Genomic DNA, 24,368 nt, shown 5'->3' with positions numbered 1-24,368 from the left:
CAACAAAAAACGCCCAATGCGAGAGAGATCTGAGCGCCCAGGGTCCAATACCTGGTGCTCATCATGAGAATTGGTACTATTTTGATGAGCTCCAGGAGAAAAATACCTGAGAAGGCTCAAATATACCAATGCAGGAACAGAGTTCTGATCCACTTCCTCTCCAACAGATGACAAGTCATTGTCTTCACCTTTTATAGCATATATGTGAAGGCGAGCGAGTTGACACACCTGGCAGCGAATGCCTGGGAGAGGACTGACTGTCTAAATCAAGATATTGCTTATGATGCTTCATATGAATAATAAGTAACTTTCTTGTTGGGAGACAACTCTTCTTGAATCCAATGACTACAGATTACCACTCACTAAGACACCACTCCAGCGGCGTTCAGTCGAAACCTATAAATGCATCACAAGTTTGACTGAGGAGGAACAATCCCATTGGACTCCCTCGACTGTCAGTAAGTCTTCTCCCCGGTACATAGGAGTAGGACAGTGACTCCAGGTTTAGGATATCTGAGGGGCCAGATAGTCACCTCCTCACTACACATCCATCCAGACCCATTTTAAGTGGCTGTCTGCTGAGACACGGGAATTTACGCATGATCCACCACTGTCCAATACACCTGTCTGTTTGACAGCATACTCAACAGGGTTAACAAGAGCTTTGGCTTTAGCCAAAGAAGTAGAAGAATTAATCAGCAGAGGCCATAGAGGAGGTATCAGACAAGAACTCCCCAGGATTCTACAACAGGCTCTTCGTAGACCAAAGCATCAGGGGGATGGAGACCCGTGTTGGACGTAAACGCTCTGAACCTCTTCGTGCGGTGTTGGCCATCCAACCGGGCTACTGGATGGTCTCTTTCGACATGAAGGATGCATACTTCCATGTCCCCATCCATCAGAACTCCAGGAAGTTCCTGAGATTCATATCTTAAAGAAGAGAGTCTTCCAGTTCAGACCCCTCTGCTTCGGACTGTCAACCGCCCCTCAAGTATTTACTCGGATTCTCGCTCCCCTAGGAAAATGGCTGCATTTGATGGGGTTCAACACAGCTTTTTACTTAGATGACTGGCTCCTGAGAGCCAGATCCAGTTGTTAGTGTGTGAAGGACTTAGAGAAGACACTTATTTTGACACAACAATTGGGTATTCTAATAAACACGGGGAAGTCCCAATTGGTTCCAACTCAGAGGATTCTCTATTTAGGTATGATACTAGACTCTAGCTTTTTGGGCTTTTCTCTCCCCAAAGAGGATAGAATCCTGCCTGTCGACAGTCCAACAATTTCTTGTTCGCCCATCCTGCTCAGCCCTTGAATGGATGGAGCTCCTAGGGACCCTGGCTTCAGTGGAGAGTTTTGTCAGGTTAGGACGCCTACACATGAGGTTGCTTCAATTCTTCGTGAAAGGAAATTGGTCTCAGAAGATGCAACCGGACTCGCTAGTCTTCCCTTTGACGGAAGAGATAAAAGTGGATCTTCTTTGGTGGCATTCGAGGGAAAGAACACAAGAAGGACTTTCCATAGATGTGTCGAACCCCTACCTGCAGTTCTTCTCAGATGCCTTGGACAGTGGATAGTGAGCCCTTCTAGGAGACAAGAGAGTATCAGGTCTGTGGACAGAACGAGAAAAGACCTTACATATCAATGTGAAAGAATTGAAAGCCATCCTCTTAGGACTACAAGTGTTCGACCCTATAGTTACTGGAAGGAACATAGCGATCTATTCGGACAACACCACAGCGTTGTCATACGTACGGAAGCAGGGAGGGACCCACTCGTTCTTTCTCAACAAGATAGCCGAAGATCTCAACTGGACAAACGAGAAGAGGATCAACCTTTTTCCAAGATTCGTCCAAGGAAAAATGAACGTTATTGCAGACGAACTGAGTCGTGTGAATCAGGTTTAACCAACAGAATGGACTCTGAACAAGAGAGTATGTCAGGACCTCTGGAAGCTTTGGGGAAGACCATCAATAGACCTGTTCACCACATCAAGGAACAATTGCCTCTCTATTTTCTGTTCTCCGATTCCAGAGCCAATAGCGTGGAGAACAGATGCAATGCTGCTAGATTTTAAACAGGACTAGACGTTTACGCTTTTCCTCCCTTTGGGATGATAAGAGAGGTATTAAACAAGCTTCAATCACACCAGAATGTGACAATGAACCTAGTAGCTCCATTCTGGCCCAGGAAAGAGTGGTTCCCGGACCTTCTCAGTCTGCTAGTGGATTTTCCCAGACTACTTCCACAAAATCCATCGCTTCTCAGACAACCCTATTTCAACCGACATCAACAAGGATTGTTCGCTCTGGCCCTTACAGGGTTCAGACTGTCAGGAACCTCGTCAGAGCAAAAGGTTTTTCACGAAGGGTGTCAGAAGCTATTGCTATCTGCAGAAAAAGCTCTTTTGCCATGCTCTACCAGTCCAAGTGGAGAGTCTTTAGGTCATAGTGCAAACAACATAGCATCTCTTCTGAAACATCTATAACAGAAATTGCGGAATTTTTGTTATTTCTGAGGGAAGCCAAGAAATTGGCCACTTTGACTATTAAAGGATATAAGACCATGCTTATATCAGTATTTAAGCATAGACGCCTCAATATCTCGTCAAATCAGGACATCAGCAACCTGATCAGATCCTTTAGTTCCTCCAAAATATTCAAGCTCGAAGAAGTGGAATGGAATTTGGATGTAGTTTTAAGGTGGCTCTCCGGTCCCCAATACGAACCGTTGAATTCGGCAGCCTTAAGAGATATAACTAGGAAGGCACTATTCCTAGTAGCCTTAGCCACAGCGGGAAGAGAAAGAGAGTTGCAGGCGATGAGTAAGGAAGTGGGCTTTGCCCAGGGCAATGCAGTTTGTTCATATGTAACAGACTTCCTTGCTAAGAGTGAGGATTCTTCGAATCCTTGGCCCCGTTCTTTCAGGATAAAGAGTTTAACGGACTTAGTCGGGGCAGAAGACAAGGAATGTACGTTGTGTCCGGTCAGAGCCATCAGACACTACTTGACTAGGACAGAAACTTTGAAAGGAGAGTTGAACTGACTCTGGTGCTCAATGAGAGACCCGTCTCGGCCTCTTTCAAAGAATGCAATGTCATTCTTCCTGAGGAGTTTGATCCGAGAAGTGCAGGCCCAAACTCAGGAACAAACTCTTAGTGTGCTAAAAGTAAAGAAGCATGAGATTCGTGCAGTAGCAACATCTTTAGCTTTCAGACAAAATATGTCTATCCTCCATTATGCAAACAACATTCTGGAGGTCGATATCTGTGTTTGCATCGCACTATTTGAAGGAATTAGAGACTACTTTTGAAAACTGTTTAGATTGGGACCATTGTCAGTAGCAGGAATGGTGTTGGGAGAGGAAACATAGGGGGACCTGGTTTTTTCTCTCTACTATCTCCTCGCCTTGGATTTGAGGTTGTTGAGTTTTTGGGAAGCCTGGCGGTACACGTACCCGAAATACCCGCCAGTTCTTATATCTGGTTAAGGGTATCATATGGTTTTTAGTGTAGGCGATGGTGTTGTGTGGTCTTATCTGGTCTTTTGCCAGGGCAAGGGCAAATTACTGATGTTTTGTCAATCATCGGTGTACTTCTATGGCTGCAAAATCCCACCATTAGTAGGGACAACCCTGGCCATTACTGCCACGTCTCCTACATGTGATGAGAGCGCTGACCACAGGCAGTATCTACCTGTAGCTGCTCTCTCACAAGGTAAAGATACTGCAAACATTAGTATATATAATGTGAGTACGTACATGATTATTGTTTTTGTTCATAAAGCTGTCCCTATAACCACCTTCCGGGATTCAGCTAATGTAATTGTTTGGTAACTCACTTATGTGAAAAAGATATTTCAATGATAAAATAAGGTTTCACATATACTTACCAAACAATTACATAATCAGATGGACGCTGTGGCTCAACGAATTGACAATAGTTAGCTCAGCTGTACAGGGTATTCCCAAAAGTGGGCAGGATCTGTATCACCTACACAAATGATGGCAGCGCCACTGCCACCGCCAGGAAATTTGAATTTTCGACAGCCAGGCCAGGTAAGAAAGCTTACAGCTAATGTAATTGTTTGGTAAGAATATGTGAAACCTTATTTTATCATTAAAATATCATATTTACCTAATAACTAATGTTCAAATATTAATAAGAATAATAAAAGAAATAGTGATTCCCAGTCTTTTTATCCACTTCCGATAAAGGAGGGCAAGGAGTAAATGACAGTTTGATATACGTACTACTAGCAGAGGGGAAGGAGTTGGCCTCTCTCCTCTCTCTCTCTCTCTCTCTCTCTCTCTCTCTGAAATAATTCATAATTTCACTCTTGATGGTCAGATATGTGATGCTACCGATTCAATGCTCTATCTCTCTCTCCCTCTCTGTGTGTGTTATTGGCTGTACATATATATTTTTCATGGTAAAATGATTAAGATGATTGAAATTATATTAATAATATAATCTCAAAGATTAATACAGTAATAGGATAGTAATTTAGGGTATACATATTTGAAGTAAGATTTGAACTTTCAAGACAGGCAATTATAAGTGTTTTTAGAGGGGGTTCTCAATAGTACTCGTATACCCATTATTTATGGATAATTTGCATATTTGAGGTATTTTTCTCAGAGAAATATTCACAAATGACTGTATTTTCATATAATTTTTGTGACTAAGTGACTTTTTGCAATAAAACTTAAAATACTCAGGTAAGGGCATTTTTAGCATTTTTTGTTTTAACTATTAAAATAGGCAGTTCTTATTGTTTGTAGGGAGTTTTAAGTATTCGTGTGTTTAAGCTATTCGTGGGGGGTTAAGGTACCCATCCCCCATAAATACGGTAACCACAAGCAACAACAAAGAAAGATTCCACCAGGAAAAAACGGCTCAACAACTATCAGGGCACGACGGCCAAAAGCAAATTGGAACGTTTACATTTGGGGAGGCAGGCACATCTGCCTCCCAGACGGTAGTTAATTGCCTAACCACCTTGTTTAACAATTCAACAGCCATTTCACGCTCCGCTGTAAGTAATTCCTAATGTACTGATGGTTTGTATATCGTGCGGGAACAACAGGTGTGCTATGTATGGCAGACATTTTTGGAACCCAAACACGGTACTAGTTTATCAAATGACCAAGTGATGTCTTTCTAAAATTCTGGAGTGGTTTAAACCTGGTGACCACATTATTAGGTTCCTGAAGTAATTAGTGTCAAAAAAACTTAGCCATACCTTATTTTCAGCTGTCATCTTATCACATATATCATTAAATTTGAAGATTTGTTCCATAGTTGGAGGTTCAAATTCCTCAACAGCTATAACATGACAGTCCATATCTGACCACGCTGATGGAGGCGGCTGTCTTTCTTCACTCAGACTAATAATAGCTTTTATACCTTGACTCCTGTAAATGTAATTTGAAAAAGTTTTTAAGTGTTTCAAATGCACGGAAGATTGCAAGCATAAGAATAAATAAATGCAGTGCACTACATGATAGTCTTATTATTATTAATAGGGCTTAGTTTTTCCAGACCTCCAAGTCTCACGTAGACTCTTCTCAGGCTGGTTCTCAGGGATTAATAAATAAAAAAATATAAATAAAAAATAAAATAAATAAAAATAACATGAAAAAAATAAAAATAAATAAATAAATAAAAAAAATACTTTATTTGAGAAACCTGTCTTATTTAAAACATAATAGTCTAAGTACTAACAAATCTAATGATGGTAAAGTAGCAGTTAGTATCTGCAAGAAATAGAATCTAAATTATTAGTAAAGTATATTACTACTCTCAATTAACAGCAAAAAAATACCAGAACCTGATGTTATGTCCTTAACATGAGAAACATTACCAAAATGAGAAACATTACCAAGTTTATTAATCTGATTTCAGTCACTCAGGGAGACATAAACCTTTCTATGTATTGAGTTTCATGTAAAATTCAAGAAGTTTTATACATAAAAACACAAATTTATCATTAATTTGTATTTTTCATAGCTGACAAACCTGCGGTCTTAACATAAGGATAAATCTTCTGGCAACAGCTGGAAACCAGTAAACACAATTAAAATTGTCATGCACAGAGTTGGTGGCATTGGGGTTCAGCTATTGGTATGAGTGAGGAGTTGGTTGTCAACAAAAAGAGGGGTGGCTAGAGGTGGGCAGTCACGTTAAGACCGCAGGTTTGTTAGCTATGAAAAATACAGATTTATCACAAATTTGTCACTTGTTCATACGCAGAGCAAACCTGGGTCTTCATATAAGGATCGACTCACTTTTAGTGGGAGGAAAGTGTCTTGGTGTGACTGCAGGTTCAGCACACCTGGTCTCACTTCCTGGATGGATGGATGCAAAGAAGTAGACAAGCCTCTGACTTGTTGGATACATGGGCATCCAATGGTCAGACTACTGGCCTAAAATACAATGTAAAGATTCATTGCATGGGACTACGGTAGCCACCTAGTCTTGTTTGTTATCATTCCTCTCTCTCTTTTTGCTAGGGAGAGGATGGACTTGTTACTGATAAGCTATATTCATGTAGAATATTAAACATTCTAACAGTAAAGCTACTCACTCACCTGCATCCAGCCAGTTCCAGGTTATGATGCATCAATCTTCTCACTTCCCACTGGTAGAGAAGGAAGGAGAAAGGGAAAGAGAAAAAGACCAGTCATCTCAATCACTCTCACTTTCATACCATCATCTTAGCTTAGATACAAACTGTCCTGCTAGGGGCATTGGATGAGCTACACAACTTGTTGAGCAGCCACCACCAGACCCAAGAAAAAAAAGTCCCCCAGGACCTGTACGCAACATCCTTTAGGTTGAAGGGAGTGCAAGTGGTTTGACAGAGCCATGAACCAGCTTCAAAATCCTTTGAACAAACACGCTCTTTTTTAATGCAAAAGAAGAGCAGGTCATGGGCTTTTGCATGCACTGTATCGGCATGAGAGGCTGAAGAGGATGTATAGGCATCTCTAATTATTTCATGCAACCAAAAGGAAATGGTATTCTTGGACACTTCTCTCTTGTTTCAGCCTGTACTAACAAAAAGTCTTCAACACCTCGGTCTGAGGTGATGAGACCTTTTTAGATAACCACACTGTACCCATACAAGACAAAGCAGCAATTCGTTTGGATTATGTCAACAAATTCTCCCAGGGAAGGGATAGTAAAGGAATCAAACCTTTCATTATGAACTGAGGGATCTTGAGTCTTGGCTACAAATTATGCGACAAATTCAAAGGCTATAGACCCCAACCCCTGGTGTTTCACATAAAAAGCTAGATCATGGAGTTCTCCTAATTTCTTCGATGAAGCTAAGGCAAATAAGAATACTGTCTTGAGGAGGGTTAAGTTCCTGTCCGATGACCTTCACAGAGGTTCACATGGGGCACAAGTGAGATGACCAAGCACCAGAGTTAGATCCCAGGTAGGCAATGTAAGTTCTCTATGAGAACAAGAACTGTTCAAAGCTTTTAAGCAGCATTGAGATTTCCCAAGAGACGGTTAGGTTCACGTCATTTTATCGAAGAACCACTCCCAAGGCAGCCCTGTAACCCTGGAAGACATAATCAGAAAGGTGCTCTTTTGTCCAAAGGAAAACCAATAAATCAGCTATCTGTTGAATAGAAGTTCCGACTGGAGAGAAACTCTGTCGACGACACCAGTCACAGTAGAAGTAGACAGCCCATTTTACCTGAAGAAGATCTGAGATAGCCAGACATCTCTGCTATTGTTCTGCGAGAAAAGCCTCTGACTCGCAGGAGATACCAGATAATCTCCAGCCATAAAGAGACAGGGACCCCTACCAAATGCTGATATCTCTCTATGTGAGGTTGGCATAGGAGCAAGAGCTAGCATGTATGGAAATGAATCTGCTTGAGGTCACAAAGGAGCTACTAGGGTCATCTTGATATTCTAAGAACTCATCACTCTGTTCAAGACAAGGCAGATCAGGCAAAAGGGAGGAAATGCATTCACTTCCAGATTGTACCAAGGATGTTGTTGGGTGTCCTCTGCCATGGAGAAGGAATCTGGAACCACTAAACAATAGCCCTTTAACTTCCTGTTAAATCTTGTTGCAAATCTTTTAGTTCTAGGAAAGATGCTGTCGACTCCAGCACGTTGGTATGAAGTTGTTAAGTCTTGAAGACTCCAACCTCCTGGAGTCAGGAGTTCTTCTAGATGTGTTCCCCAACTTTCTAACCAGGCGTGCAAGTACAGGAGAAGTTCCTTCACCTCTGGAGACAGAGGGACCTAAAACAGATGGGAATCACCTAAAGACCAGAATTCTTTCTGCATCCATTGAAGGGATTGAAGACACAGGCAACTGTGAGAGACAAGCTTATCTGAGGAGGTCAAGAGACCCAGGAAGTACTTGCCACTGCCGTGCTGGTTAGCTCTGTTCTGACAGGAAGGAACGAGCCTCTGTCCTGGACTTCCCGACGCTCCGGTTCAATGCAAAACCCTTAACAAAACTGTGGCTATGATTATTCCAATGTAAAAAATCTTTTGAATGGGATGAAGATTGGACTTCTCCAGATTATCATGATATCTAAACCATGACAAAACCAGAGAAGATGATCTGTCTTAGATTATCAACTTTTCCTGAGAACTTGCTAAGATCAGCCAGTCATCGAGATACCTTATGAGGATAATCCCCTGTGAATGAGGCCATGTTGACACCAGGGCGAATACTCTTGTGAACACATAAGGTGCAGTTGTATAGCCAAAGCATATCATCTTGAACTGGAACACCAGCTCTCCTAGACTGAAGCAAAGAAACTTCCGGGAGGAGGGATGGGCCGGAATCTGGAAGTAAGCATCATTTAAATTTATTGTCAACATGTAATTGTTGCTTCTGACTGTTTGTAGAACTGTTTGTGGCATTTTCATTTTGAACTTGGTTCAAGGTTGAAAGGTCTATTACTGGCCTCCAATCGCCTGTGGTTCTTGGGACAAGAAAGACCAGCTATAAAAACCTGGAGTGAGATGTTGGACTTCCTATATCACTCCTTTTTACATCATTTTCCTCATCTCTTCCTGGAGAGCTAGATGTTTTGGAGAGCCCTGGCCATACATAAGTGGAAGGAGAGGCAGATTGGAGAGGGGAGGTGCAAAGTCAAAAGGTAGTGCAGTAATACCTCAATCTTACGTGATTTAAAGTTGTACGAATTCACTATAACGCTAACTTTTCATTAGAATCTAACTAATTATCATACGCGAGTGTTTCAAAGGTACATTTTCGAATCCTGGAGAAACCCTGCAAAAGTGTTTTTAATTTTTTGTGAAATTTAAAAGTTTTCAAGCTTTTGTGTCAATTGAATAACATTATAAAATAAAAATAATTCCCTCTCTCTCTTTAACTGAGATGAGAGAATTTTTATGGTACATGTAGAATGTATAATAATAATAATAATAATAATAATAATAATAATAATAATAATAATAATAATGATAAAACTGTAATTACAAAATTCGTATCTGATAGTATTTTAAAGAAATAACCTTTCCATTTCACTTTTATGTAAGAACAACTCTTCTCTATCTCTCTCTCTTACTGAGACGAGAGATTTTTATGGTTCATCTGCTACAGTCATACCCCTACATACTAAAGTCCCTACCTACGAAAAATCCAGGTTACAAAGGCACAGGCAAAGACAGATTTTTTGCTTCTGTGTACGAAAATAATTCAGGTTGCGAAAGGGTGTATGTACTGTAAAGTCCAAGATTCACCCGGGCCACCGAGAACAATGTTAAAACTCGTGCGCCGCCAATTCAGTAGACTCGCCACCATCCTGTGAATGACTTGAACCGGTCATCAGGGACCGAAGGATTCTGAGTCTTTGCTACGAAGTCCGGGAAGAAAACGAGCGTCACAGATCACCACCCCCTCGTATGTTTTACATCGAAAGAAAAACCATGAAGTTCCCCTACTCTCTTCGTAGATGCCAGGGCTAGCAAGAGGAGGGTCTTGAGGGTCAGATCCCTGTCTGACAACTCTTGGAGTGGCTCGAAGGGTCTTCGAGTCAAACTCCTAAGGATGCGAGTCACATCCCACCCCGGGGACCTGAGTTTCCTGGGTGGGCAAAACCTCTCGAAGCTCTTCATTAGAGGGGAGATCTCGAACGAGTTGGAGATATCCACTCCCCACAGTTTAAGGACTAGGGCCAGGGCAGCTCTGTAGCATTTAACTGCGGAGACGGAGAGGAGCTTCTCTCGGCAAAGGACGAGGAAATCCGCCACCTGCGAAGACGGACCACTTCCCCTGGTACACAGCTGCAGAGGACTGCCTGAGGTACCCAGCCATCTGTTGCTGCTTGGCGAGAAAAGCCTCTCGCTCGCAAGAGATGGTGGATAACAGCCAGCCGTGAAGAGACAGGGATCGAACCGATCGGTGGTACCGTTCCACATGTGGCTGGCACAGGAGGTTGTGCCAGGGGGGAATCTCTCTCGGTGCTTTGGCAAGCAGATCCAGCAAGTCCAGATACCAAACAGCCTGGGGCCATTTGGGTGCCACCAGAATTATCCGAAGATTGCTGGTGACCAGCACCCTGCTGATCACCTTGCTAATCAGACAGAACAGGGGCAAGGCGTAGACGAAGAGGTTGTCCCACGGGTGTTGAAGAGCGTCCTCTGCAGCTGTCCATGGGTCCAGCACAACTGAGTAGAAAACCTGGAGTTTTCTGTTGTGCCGGGTGGCGAACAGATCCACGACTGGACGCCCCCACAGGTTGAAGAGCCTTCCCGCCACGTCTGGGTGAAGGGACCACTCAGTCCCTATCACCTGATTCTGAAGGCTGAGCTTGTCTGCCACTACATTCCTCTTGCCTAGAATGTAGCAAGCTGACAGCTCTACCGAGCGAGCCACGGCCCACTCGTGCACCTGCAACGTCAACTGATGCAATGGGAAGGACACTAGGCCCCCCTGCTTGTTGACGTATGCCACTACCATGGTGTTGTCGCTTATCAACACCACTGAGTGTCCAATCATACGGTCCTGGAACTCTTGGAGACGAGAAACGCTGCCTTGAGCTCCAGGACGTTGATGTGAAGGTGCTTGACGTGATGATCCCACACAACCGCAGCCAGTAACTCCTCCAGGTGTGCGCCCCATCCCTCGGTCGACGCGTCTGAAAACAGCAACATCTCTGGGGGGGGAGTGCGAAGAGGCACTCCTCTTACGAGATTCCCGTCGTCCAGCCACCAGGCTTGGTCCCGGGAAAGTACGGCGGGTCTCTTGCCTGTGACCAACTCTCCTTTAGCCTCCACTGAAGAAACCGCAGGTGAAGACGCCCGTGAGGGTCTTCGAGAGACGACAGGTGACCAATCACGACCTGCCACTGCTAAGCTGGTTGCTCCTGTAGGGACAGGAACCGTCCGGCTGCCTCCCTGAACCTGCTGATCCGCGAGTCTGATGAGAAGACTCGCCCTGCTACCGTATCGATCAGCATGCCCAGGTACTTCATCCACTGCTTGGGCTCGAGATCTGACTTCTCGAAATTCACCACGATCCCAAGATCGCAGCAGAATTCTAGGAGACGATCCCTGTCCTGTAGCAACTGCAAGCGGGAGCTCGCCAGGACCAACCAATCGTCGAGATACCTCAGAAGACGTATCCCAACCAAATGGGCCCAAGCCGACACCACAGTGAAAACTCGTGTGAACACCTGTGGGGCGGTTGAGATACCGAAACAAAGTGCCCTGAATTGGTACACCGTCCCGTCGAGGATGAAGCAGAGGTACTTCCTGGAGGACTGATGGATGGGTATCTGGAAATACGCGTCCTTCAGGTCCACAGAAAGCATGAAGTCATTCTCCCTGATGGACTCGAGCACTGAACATGTCGTTTCCATCGTGAACCGAGTCTGGCGAACGAATCGGTTCATGGAAGAGAGATCTATCACCGGGCACCAGCCCGCCGAGGACTTCTCCACCAGGAAAAGTCAACTGTAGAAGCCCGGCGACTGATCCCATACGATCTCCACAGCTCGTTTGCTCAGCATGGCTTCTACTTCCTGCCGAAGCGCCACTTCCCTGGCAGAACCGGGAACGTACGTCTGAAGATGGACCGGGCTGAAGGTGAGGGGTGGCCGAGATGTGAAGAGTAGTAGATATCCCTCCTGAAGGACATCCGCTATCCAGGTCTCTGCTCCATACCGCTGCCAAGTTGCCCAATGGCCCACCAGGTACCCCCCCACTTCCAGCAGCAGGTGAGGGGGAACGCCGTCCCTAGCGTTTCCCTCCACTCTTCGACTTCTTCCCGGCTCCTCCTCGGGAGAAGGAGGGCTGGTTACGATCACTCCTTACTGCAGAAGTCGAAGGCAGAGTCTTTCCTCTCGGCTTCTACAAGGCAATCGTCTTAGCCGCAGAAGAAGCGCTAGCCAAGCTCTTGGGCTTAGCTGCAGTGGCTCGAGGCTGCCCAGCCGCCTTCGAGACTGCCTGGTATACAAGTCGGTCACTGTCATCAGTGTGCCGTTGTTCCACCGCAGCGTCCACCATCTCTCTGGGGAAGAGAGAGGAGGAACTCCGCACCGGTCCGTTGCGAAGACCTGTAGCCGCCTCGCGCCCTGCCGACCTGGTTACTCGAGTGAGGACTGGATCCCTACGCCTCAGAAGCAGGTTGGCCCACAGGTTGGCCATCTGGTGGGCCAGGTAGGAAATCGCTCTACCTCCAGACTGGCACAGTCTCCCGAAAGTCGGGTCCCTTTCAGGAGTGATGTTTCCCCAGGAGGCCGCGACCTTAGACACTGTGAGGGATCACAGGTCTAACCAGGAGATTGCTTGGAATGCTGCCATGGCAGTTGATTCCAATGCAAGTGCCTCTTGCTGCGAGAACCAGAGGTTCTCTGACAGCAGGTGTTGGAGAGACACCCCCAGAGTTAGCCTACCCAGCTCCAGGTTAACCTGTTTGGGCGGCAGAGGGTCATCTGTTGGCACGTAGAATCGCCTCTGTCGTAGTCGAGGTGGGGGAGGGAGCTTGGACGACCTGCCGGACCGAAGCGAACCCTCCTGTCCGGAGATGAGAGAGTCCACTTGGCCCAGCACACTGTCAGCCAAGGCTGATCGGGCAGATGCACCATCGTCCTGAGTTCCTTCTTAGGACCCCAGAACGACTCCAGCCTAGATGTAGGCTCGGAGAGTGGAAGCGCCGATTATTCCCCGAGGTCAATGTGCTGACGAATCAGTGCAATAACCTCTGCAAACGACCTCTGGATCTCAGGAGTGACTGCGTCCTGCGCAGATGGACCGTCAAGCCCATCCAAAGAGAACGCCTCCTGAGACCCTCCTCCTTCCACAGGAGGAACCACAACAGACCCCTCATGGTCTCCTCCATTCACTTGTGCGTACGATCTGGTCACTCCTAGGACCGTGCCAGGTTCGTAGGACCTCGTGGAGGGACCGCGAGAAGCGCACTCCTCGCGATCGCTCCTGATTGCCTCGCTCTTCCCGGTGTAGCCCGAGGAAGTTGAAGGGACAGGAGAGGAAGACCTGACGCTCCCCCCTTGCCCACCGGCAGAACCGGCATGCTGGGGGGGGCTACAGACGATTGCCAACCCACAGTGGTGATTGAGCTGCAGGCCTGGTCGTGCGGCTCCCCTGGAGAGAACCGCTGGACCAAGAACCACTGCGACAGTCCCGAGCGTCAGGAGAGCTGCTGCCAGTCCCCCTAACCACCCGGTATCTGTGGGAGCAGCAGTCAGGAGACCGGTAGAGTCCACTGTCGCGGTGGGCGCGAGGCCTGTCCTCTCGGTACGCCACGGTGCCTGGCGACCGAGGAGACCTCTTCCTCGCCTCAACCCGCAAGCGGTCCTGTGGGACCGTCGCTTCAACCCTGGGTACCGGCAGATCGCCACGAGAGCAATCGCTGGCCTGGCGGGAGTCGCCTGAGTGACCCCCACCAGTCTTTCGCTCCGTGCCTGGGTCCTGGCAGCGAGCTGGCTCGGCTGCCTGGACCCTGGCCGCATGGTCACCGGTAGGCAACTGTAACGCGAGACCGAGACGGATCCTGGTGCCGAGGCAGAACCTCTGGCGCTAGGCAAGGAGGTACCGGTGTTAGCTGGTACTCCTCTGGTCCCCGTCTTCTTCTTCCCAGTGGAAGGAGAGACGGGCCCCGTTCCCGAAGGAACGGGAGGACCAGCGGAAGCCCCAACTGTCCCATCGGAGTGGGACAGACCCTTAGAGGACTCTGAGCGAGACTTCTTAGGGGGAGAGGAGGCTGCCTTCTTCTTCCTTGGCTATGGGGCCTAGGAAGTCGAAGGGGAAGAGGCGGCTGCAGACAACGACGAAGAAGACGACGAAGACGACGACGACACCTTCCTCATCTTCTTCTTCTTCATCAGCTTCCTCAGGACCACCGTCAGGTCCTCCATCCAGGACGGAGCCGGGGCAGTTGCCGAAGCAACAGGGCCCGGCTGCACCTATCCGGAGGAACCTGGGGTGGGGGCAGCAACACCACAGGCAGGAACTGGTACAGGAGCAGCAGGCACAGGAAAAGGCGGCGGTGCAGGAGCCAGCGACATCCTGGGCACTGGCAGCCGATCTAGCGGCGAGCTCTTGGGACACCGAAAATCAGGGGCTGGGGCAAAAGTGGCAAAACCAGGTGGCGGGGTGACGATCCTCCTCTGCAGACCCAGCAATGGAGCCTGCACAGCAGCTGTCAGGGTCACCATTGTAACATGCTGCGTGTATGCGTGTATACCAGGTGAGGAGGGGCAGCATACCCTGGCGTAGACACCGTAGTGGTAGTTAGCGTCACAGGTCCATGAATTACTGGCCTGGAACCCCTCGCAAGATGACACAGCAGCCCCTGAACAGTCGGTGTCCCCTGGAGCCCCACCGAGTACCAGACCTGGCCGAGATCGTCCCCCGCGGCAGGCATACCTGAGGAAGGAACTGTCGGGTTAATGGGGGGGGGGGGGGGGGGTTTCCCTCTCTCCGCCTGAGACAGGTCCCACCCCAAAAGCGAACGGAAGACCCCTAGTACAATTGAACGTCCAGGGTATCTCGCTCCCTCCTCTACACTCAACTGATCGAGGGAAGAGAAGGAGCGAGATACACCCCGCCAAAGGGGAAGGAGCCATACGTGGGAGCTGTGACGGAGGGAGGAAAGAGGGAATCCATCACAATCGAGCAATAAATCACAATAATAATAAAACCAAGTACTCACGTTATCCAAACAAGCACTCAGTAAAAGAGAAAGCACGGAAAGCAACTTCACAAAGTATGAAGAATTCCTCAGCATACGACACGGGTGGGCAGAGCGGCACACAACACGTCTAGCACAATGGGCGGCCGAAAGCAAAGTGATTCTTCACCTCTCAGTCGTGCGGGACCACTGACTGTCAGACAAGCAGTTAACTACCGAACCTCCTTGTTCAAAGCTTACGACCGGTTTCAGCTGCTACTGATTACATTCCTATTGTTAAAGGACCTCAGGTTTGTATTATGTATAGGAACAAATAAAATTTTTGGTCAAACTTTGACCGTAGAATGGCTACAGTGCCGGGGTTAGAAGCACAAGAACCTGGAATTGGAGTATCAGGCAAAGGAGTAGGAGGAGTAAGGATTGGAGATAGTACAGGAGGAAGAGAAGTAAGGGGCCCCATTCGCGCACCGGTACTACCTGCAGGTCTACGGTTTGGGGCGGAGCTTCAGTGGCCGGACGACCAAAATTGTACCCATACATTACGCAGGCGGCCTGGGTGAAATCAGGTTAGTCTACTCTCGGCCAGCAATGGGGAAGGTGTTGTCAGAGAGGGAGCTGCAGATTCTATCTCTTTGTATTGTAGCTTACGAGAAATGTAAGCAGCCGAGAAGGAGGAAAAGGGTTTGGATGAAGGAATGGCTAGCAAAAAGAAAAGTACTATCACACACAAACCTGTTGTCACATTTGGTATGGGAGCCTCATGATTTCTTTAACCATCTACGAATGGATGACTACATTTCGCAAGCTTCTAGACCTTGTGGCACCACATATACAGAGGAAAGACACTTGCAGGAGATCTGCTATATCACCAAGGGATAGACTTGCTGCAACTCTCCGGTATTTAGCAACAGGAAGGTGACCTTACGAAGACCTGAAATTCAGCGTAGCAGTATCACCACAAGCTTTGGGACGCATAATTCCAGAAACTTGCGAAGTTATATGGAAGGTATTAGGGAAAGAATATATGAAGGTAAGTGTATGATGTTTATTTTTTATATACATAAAGGTCACACATGAAGCTGAAAACAATATTACAAAATACTGCGCATAATTATACACCCTATAATTATAGTATATTAATTTTTATCATTATTAGCTGTGTATCCTCACATACATTACGTTTTTAGGTTACTCAAAGCACCCCATGAGAAAACAGGATGTGCAGAAGCTTAGTATTATATGCTTTCTATTTTTATTCTTATTAAATGATGCCAGCATTTGTATTAAACATTAATATAATGTTCAACCATAAGAATTGCAATATACTCTTTGCCATGGCAAAGTAAGAAGTATTAAATGGAATGTTCTAATAACGCAAGACAAAACAACAGCCCTATAATAGTAGCCTGCATTGTAACTCTCTTCTTTGTTTTTGTCAATGGACAATGAATCTCCAAACAATAAATGTTTGGTCCATTATATATATATATATATATATATATATAATATATATATATATATAGATATATATATATATATATATATATATATATAATAGTTAAATATATATATTATATATATATATAAATATATTTATATATATATATATATATATATATATATATATGATATATATATAGAGATATATATTAATATAATATAATAGATATATATTATATATAGACAGATGAGCACTCATGACCCTACTATCATACCTAAGATGTCCAAATTCTGCGTCATATAGAACATCATATATTAATTTTTGAGCAAATTTTCGTTGTTCTAGAGCTTCTAGAGCTCTATAGAATAAATAGTTTGATGATTCCAAGAAAAGGCTGCAAAAATGCCTCACGAGCGTGAAACGTTTTAATTTGATATTTAAAGGTGTTTACATACCTCTTCAATATCTGATGATGATGTTCTTGGTGTTTCTTGGTCACGAAGGAATAAAAGCTGGTCGTAGTACCACAGACTTGGATGATAGACCTCATCTGTAGCTGCCCCAGACTTCTTTGAATTTTCAACCTTTTTCCATTTCTTTCCTGAAGGAACTGCGCATGTTGTTTACCTTCTTGGTTACCGTGTCACAGGTAGCACTCCCATCCTTCTCTCGAAGTTTCTTCACCAATGTCTCATACGCTTCATTTTGCATATTCGTTTGAATAGTCTTTACTCTTAATATTCCACATACATGGATGTTGCTTGTATACATCAATGAATTCGTTCCAAAATCTTTTATCCACCCAATACATCAATGAATTTGTTCCAAAATCTTTTATCCACCAAGATGTCTGACATAGTGCTCGCCTACTAAATGGGTTCTTCTTCTGCGACTTTAACCATAGACTGAGGATACACCTGCAGGCCGCGTCGAAGACACCTCACATACATTCAGGCCTGCTCGAACAGGTCTCGAGCTGTCCGGTTCGCCTGTGAGTTCGAACCTTAGGAATAAAATACCGCCATACATGCAACGATACAGTTAAACCACGCCCACAACGTTCTAGTTAAACCACGCCCACAACGTTCTCACCTGAAGGCTGCAACTGAGCGTGAATGGGGGCCCTAACAGTAACTTCTTCAGCTACTTCAGGAACGACCTAAAAAGCCCTATTTTCAGCTCTGAGAGCAGCCTTTCTTAGCCTATCCCTGTTAAGCTTTTCTAAATGTGCTTTCAAGGTTTCCTTTTACTCTCTTCCCAATCCTTACATTCTTGACAGGTTAATTCTATCGAACAAGCCTGGCCAATAAATTTAACGCATTTAGAATGAGTCATAGAAAAATATTGTAAGTCTTGTCCTACAACCCTCACAGCAATATCTGATACTAGAAGCACTGGAATCTGACATAATGATGTCTAATTCAAAGTTAATAAAGAAACAAACCACCACAAAATGAATACATCACCAAGGTATGGCATAATCCACCCAAAAAATTACGAGATGACTGCCAAAAACTACCATTGTTACCCAGGAGCCAGCAGGAAAACGAATGGAGTTCGTCAGTTGGTACCGATCATTCCTGAAAGTGGGAAGGTCCTGTCCCCCTACACAAGCGATGGCAGCGCCACCACAAATTTGAATTTTTGACTGCCATTAGCTGTACAGCTAATTATAAGTGCTTGGCAAGTCACATGTGTAAAAACTATTTATTCACTAATTACTGTATTCTTTCATATTGTGTTTGTGACTAAATACTGATTTTTATGATAAAAATTATATACAGAATACTTATAATGCAGTTATGCAGCTAGTAAGCTCATTCCAGGTTGGGTCCCATATTGAGCATAATAGGTGTCTGATTCTCTCTCTCTCTCTCTCTATCTTAAGGTAATGTAAGATGTATTTGAAATGACATTGCTGTAAAGATATTTTATGATAAAGCAAGTTGCACAATATTTAAATTACTATTCATTAATCATTTTCATTTTATTTTCCAGCTAAAGCAGACTGGAAAATAAAAAGAAAATAATTAGTAAATATTTTAAATATTGTACAACATGCTTTATCATAAAAAAACTTTACAATAATATAATTTCAAATACATCTTAGATTACCCTTAGAGAGAGAGAGAGAGAGAGAGAGAGAGAGAGAGAGAGAGAGAGAGAGAGAGAGAGAGAGAGAGAATCATACACCTATCATACTCAGTCCTGAGTCCAACCAAGGCCTTGGTCCAACCAGGTGTGAACTTAATAGATACATAACTACATTATAAGTACGTATGCTGTAAATAATTTTATCATAAAAATCAATATTTAGTCATATAAATAATATGAAAAAATACAGTAATTGGTGAATAAACAATGTTGTAATATATATAAATATATATAAAAGGGATTTTGACGAAGGAAAAATCTATTTCTAGGCAAGGGCCCGTGTCGCCCAGTGAAATGTCCCTTTAGCACACATTTCTAAGGTAAACTATTGCTAACATACCAGAGAAAAGCTAAAATGGAAATGTCAGAACATTCTGACTCGCTCACCTTATATAAAAGGTGTCGGTATGGTTTCTGGGGCGAGTGAAACCACTACCACGGGTCTCTTACCATTCAGATCCATCATTTTTCGAAATCCCCCTACCTGAGAGGGCCGATGCAAGGCCCGCTCCCAGCTACGACTACTACTAGCGCCCCCGACGCCACCACCAGCGCCTCTACCGGTCATTCTTGGAGTTAGCCTGTCAAGCTTGGGCCCAAGGATGGGTAACAAAAGAAGGGTGGGATTTCACTGGGCGACACAGGCCCTTGCCCAGGAATAGATTTTTCCTTCGTCAAAATCCCTTTTCTGGGCTCACCCCGTGTCGCTTCGTGAAATAGTACCAGAGAAATGGCCACAAGCTTGAGTAATGGATATAAAAGATATCGTAAGGATAAAAACAAAAAACAATTAAGATTAAGTACTATAATCTAGAAGAGCTTATGAACTATAAATGATTATAATACAGACTTAAGATTGTTAATTACAGTAACTTACATTAATCTTAAAAACAAATACAATATCATAAAAATAAAGTTATGTGTGAGTTAACATAAAAATAAGGAAAACATCAGAACTATGTACACATATGGCACCTAAGGCATAGAAAAAGCTACATGGTGGCAGAACCGCAGGAGGGACGTCAGTGAGGCAGGTAGAAAAGAGATCTAGATCTAAGTTACTAATACTACTTAAGCCGTGTCAGGAGAAACTGTGTTTCCCGCTGCCACTGCTGGAAATTTAGAGCTTCTAAGGACTTGAGGTAGTGACGTTTGAACACTGCCGGAGATTTCCAGCCTGTATACTTTTTCAGATCATCAAAATTCATATGTTGAAAATAGTTGACTGAGGTAGCTACTGCCCTAATATCGTGAACCTTGGGGAACGATTCTGGGTTGGCTTGCTTAACCCTTAAATGCCGAAGCGGTAAAAAAAAAATAATCTCCCATGTGCGCTTAGTTTTCAAGATTAAGAGTTCATTTTTGGCTCCTTTTTTTGTCATTGGCTGAAGTTTAGTATACAGCCATCAGAAATGAAAAAAAAATTATCATTATCATATATAAATAATGCGATATATGATAGCGCAAAAATGAAATTTCATATATATTTGTATTCAAATCGCGCTGTGCGCAAAACGGTTAAAGGTAACAAGTTACTTTTTTTTCATTGTAATGTACACTAAATTGCGATCATTTTGGTATATAACACATTGTAAAACGATAAAAGCAACACAGAGAAAATATTATCACAAAATAATGCATGAATTCGTAACGAGCGGACGTAAAAAAATGTTTTTTTCAAAAATTCACCATAAATCTAAATATTGTTCTAGAGACTTCCAATTTGTTTCAAAATGAAGACAAATGATTGAATATTACGATACGGTAAGAGTTTTAGCTTAGAATTGCAGTTTACGACCATTTTGGACGAGTTAAAGTTGACCAAATGTCAAAATTTTTATATATATATTTTTTATATGCAAATATTGCAAAAATGAGAAAAGCTACAGCCTTCAAATATTTTTTTTTGTATTCTTCATGAATTTGCGCAAATTTTCATATATGAAACTCTATAAAACGCCTAACATGAAAAGGAGCAAATATTAGGAGAATGCGACGTACACATTTTGGAGATTTGGGGCCGCGAATCGGCGCATGGAGGGATAGAAAGTTTTTTTTTTTTAAATTCACCATAAATCTAAATATTGTGCTAGACACTTCGAATTTGTTTCAAAATGAATATAAATGACTGCATATTACTAGATTGTAAGAGTTTTAGCTTACAATTGCGTTTTTTTACTATTTCGGTAGAGTCAAAGTTGACCGAACGTGGTTTTTTTTCTATTTATCGTACTTTATATGCAAATACTTCAAAAAAGAGAAAAGCTACAACCTTCAATCATTTTTAGTTTTATTCTAAATGAAATTGCACACATTTTCATATATAAAACTTTATGTAACGGCCAATTTTAAATGGTACAAACATTTCGACAATTACAAGAAAAAATTTCAGATTTTTTTCGGTAGAGTTACCGCGCGGACGTAAGGAAAATGTTTTTTTTTTTCATAAATTCACCATAAATCGAAATATTGTGATAGAGACTTCCAATTCGTTGCAAAATTAAGGTAAATGATTGAATATTACTAGAATATAAGTGTTTTAGCTTACAATTGCATTTTTCGACCATTTCGGTAGAGTCAAAGTTGACCGAAGGTTGACATTTTGGCACTTATCGTTATTTATATGAAAATATTTCAAAACTGATAAAAGCTACAACCATGGGTTGTTTTTAGTTGTATTGTGCATGAAATTGCGCACATTTCCATATATAAAACTTTTTGTAACGGCAAATTTAAAATGGTGCAAACATTAGGACAATCGCACGAAAAAAAATTTTTCGGAAGAGTTACCGCGCGGACGTAAGGAAAAAGTTTTTTCATAAATTCACCATAAATCAAAATATTGTGCTAGAGACGTCCAATTTGTTGCAAAATGAAGGCAAATGATTGAATATTACTAGAATATAAGAGTTTTAGTTTACAATTGCGTTTTTTGACCATTTCGTTAAGAGTCAAAGTTGACCGAAGGTTGAAATTTTGGCACTTATCATTATTTATATGAAAATATTTCAAAACTGATAAAAGCTACAATCATGGGTATTTTTAAGTTGTATTCTAAATGAAATTGCACACATTTTCATATATAATACTTCATGTAAAGGATAATTTAAAACCGTGCAAAAGTTATGTCAAAGTGACTAAATAATTTTTGAGATATGTCACTGATACTTTTTAGTGCGATAAGAAAGAAATTCGTGCTTGCGCGCCTGCGTAACGATTGTAAACAAAACAACGCCTTGATCCGTGAACTCCCAGCATCCCCCAAGGCGCGTGATTCAAAAGTTTTTGGCTGGTAGGCCTATAAGTATTTTTTCGCGAATTTTTTAAAAAACTTTTTTGAGTCGACGTATGGTACGTCCATTCGGCATACGGGAGACATTTTGACTCGACGTTTAATAAGTCCATTCGGCGTTTAAGGGTTAATGAAATATAATATCTGCTGCCTAATTCCCTTTAAGGAAATGGTACCACCCTTTTCCCTCATGAATAAAGGGCCTGAGGATTTTATGGCCATTCTGGTAAGATATGCTTTTAAGGCAGTAACTGGACATAAAGAAGGGTCCTGAGGAAGTGGGAGAATGTTCCAAGGGGCCCATCTCATTAGTGGTTCCTCATTTTTAGCTAAAAATTGATGATCTGGAGAAAGTAAAATTTCTCCTGAAGGGAGAAATTCTACATGACCTGAGTCTCTTGATAGAGCCGACAGTTCAGACACCCTGGCTCCTGAGGCTAGACTTAAAAGAAATAATGTTTTCCTCAGGAGGGGCAAAAAGTCACATGAGTTTTTCCTCAGGAGGGGCAAAAAGTCACATGAGTTGTTATCAGTATCCGAGGCCAGTTTGAGAACATCATTTAAGAACCATGACACAGACTTAGGCCTCTCTGATGGTCTGAGCCTAGCACAGGCTCTAGGAATAGATGAAAAATAAGAATCTGTTAGATCTATTTGGAAACCAAACAGGAAGATTTTCTTTAGTGCCGATTTAGTAGTAGTAATTGTACTAGCTGCTAAACCTTTTTCAAACAATGATCTAAAGAAGGAAATAGCCAGATTGTAGTCATGGTTTGAGATTCGGTCTTCATCAGAAAAATGGCTAGTTTTTTAACAGCTGAGTCATATTGGCGAAGGGTCGATTCTCTTTTATCCGATTCTAGGAATAGGATGTTTTGAGGATCGATATCAGCATCCCTTTTTGCCGCGAACTTCATGAAGTCCATAAAGTTAGGGTTTTGAGAATTCCTGAGGAAGCGAACACAGTCTTCATTTGTACTAGTTGGGATAGTTTGGGATTGGGAATCCGTTGAGGTCGGAGACCCAATTCCAACAGGAGTGGGAACCAGTTGCTCTTGGGCCAATTGGGACTCGTCCCTTGAAGGTCCTGAGTTTGTTCAACACTTTCAAAAGAAGATTCACTGGAGGAAAGATGTAAATCTGCTTCCATTGATTCCAGTCTATAGCCATGGCATCCGTGGCATAAGCCAGAGGGTCCAGGTTGGGAGCCACATAGCAAGGAAGTTTGTGATTTGACTCTGTGGCGAAAAGATCCACCTGGAGCCCTGGAACCTGTTGGCAAATCCAATTGAATGACCGTCTGTCCAGGGACCACTCCGACTCTAGTGGGACTGAGCGAGAAAGGGCATCTGCTATCACGTTCTTCACTCCCGCTAGGTGTGTGGAGGACAGGTGCCATTTGTACTTGGCTGCCAGAGAGAATATGGCTATCATGACATGGTTCACATGGCTTGACTTGGAGCCTCCCCAGTTGATGCAGTGTACTACTACTGCACTGTCCAACACCAAATTGATGTGAGATCCCTTGGCTGGTTGAAGCCTTTTCAGGGTGAGGAATACCGCCATAGCTTCCAGAACGTTGATATGGAGCCGGCGGAATGGAAGGGACCAAGTCCCTTGTACCTTTTTGTACTGAGAGTACCCTCCCCAGCCGCTTAGTGAAGTATCCGTGTGGATAACTAATGCCGGCGGAGGGAATTGAAGAGGAATCAACTTTGAAGGATTTTTTACCTCCGCCCAAGGGCGGAGGCGTTTGCGCAGTATCGCCGGGATAGCGGACAGCTTGTCCCGGGACCTGTTGTTTGCCCTTGAGTGCCAGACGCAGTTTATGTCTTTGAGTTTTACCTTTAGCAGAACGTCCAATACTGAGGCAAATTGAAGAGAGCCCAGTATCCTTTCTTGGCTCCTTCGAGATGTCTGCTTGCACTTGAGAAATTGTCTGGTTGCTTTGGCTACTTCTCTTCTCTTTGACGACGGAATTGATAGTGTGTGTGAGTTCAAGTCCCACTGAATGCCCAGCCACTGAAAGCGAGAGTCCGGTGTCAACCGGGACTTGGTCTTGTTTATCTGGAACCGTAAGTGTTCCAGAAACTGGATTACTTTGACCGTCGCTTTGTGGCATTCTTCGGTGCTTGTGGCCCAAACGAGCCAATCGTCCAGATACGCAACTACCATTATTCCCTGAGACCTGAGTTGTTGAACCACTGTCTCCGCCAATTTCGTGAAAACCCTGGGGGCTACATTGAGCCAGAAGGGCATTACCTTGAAGGAGAATGCCTGGTTCCCTAGCCTGAAACCTAGATACGGGCGGAAATGT

The 24,368-nt window shown here is 43.8% G+C and overlaps 1 protein-coding gene across 4 annotated transcripts in view; it reads right to left on the bottom strand.

Annotated features, from left to right (window-relative positions):
* The window catches only part of LOC135206009 (dual specificity protein phosphatase 23-like), a 99,611-nt gene that overhangs the window by 12,203 nt on the left and 63,040 nt on the right, over positions 1 to 24,368 (bottom strand). For all 4 annotated transcript variants that reach the window (XM_064237201.1, XM_064237187.1, XM_064237182.1 and 1 more), the window contains exon 3: positions 5,244 to 5,415. In XM_064237201.1, the coding sequence (XP_064093271.1) occupies positions 5,244 to 5,415 (172 nt within the window). The remainder of the gene's footprint in view (positions 1 to 5,243; positions 5,416 to 24,368) is intronic.

Source organism: Macrobrachium nipponense, chromosome 11, assembly GCF_015104395.2.
Source record: "Macrobrachium nipponense isolate FS-2020 chromosome 11, ASM1510439v2, whole genome shotgun sequence".
NCBI classification, from domain to species: Eukaryota; Metazoa; Arthropoda; class Malacostraca; order Decapoda; family Palaemonidae; genus Macrobrachium; species Macrobrachium nipponense.
The sequence above is the reverse complement of the archived record's forward strand: the minus strand, read 5'-3'. Positions and strand labels throughout refer to the sequence as shown.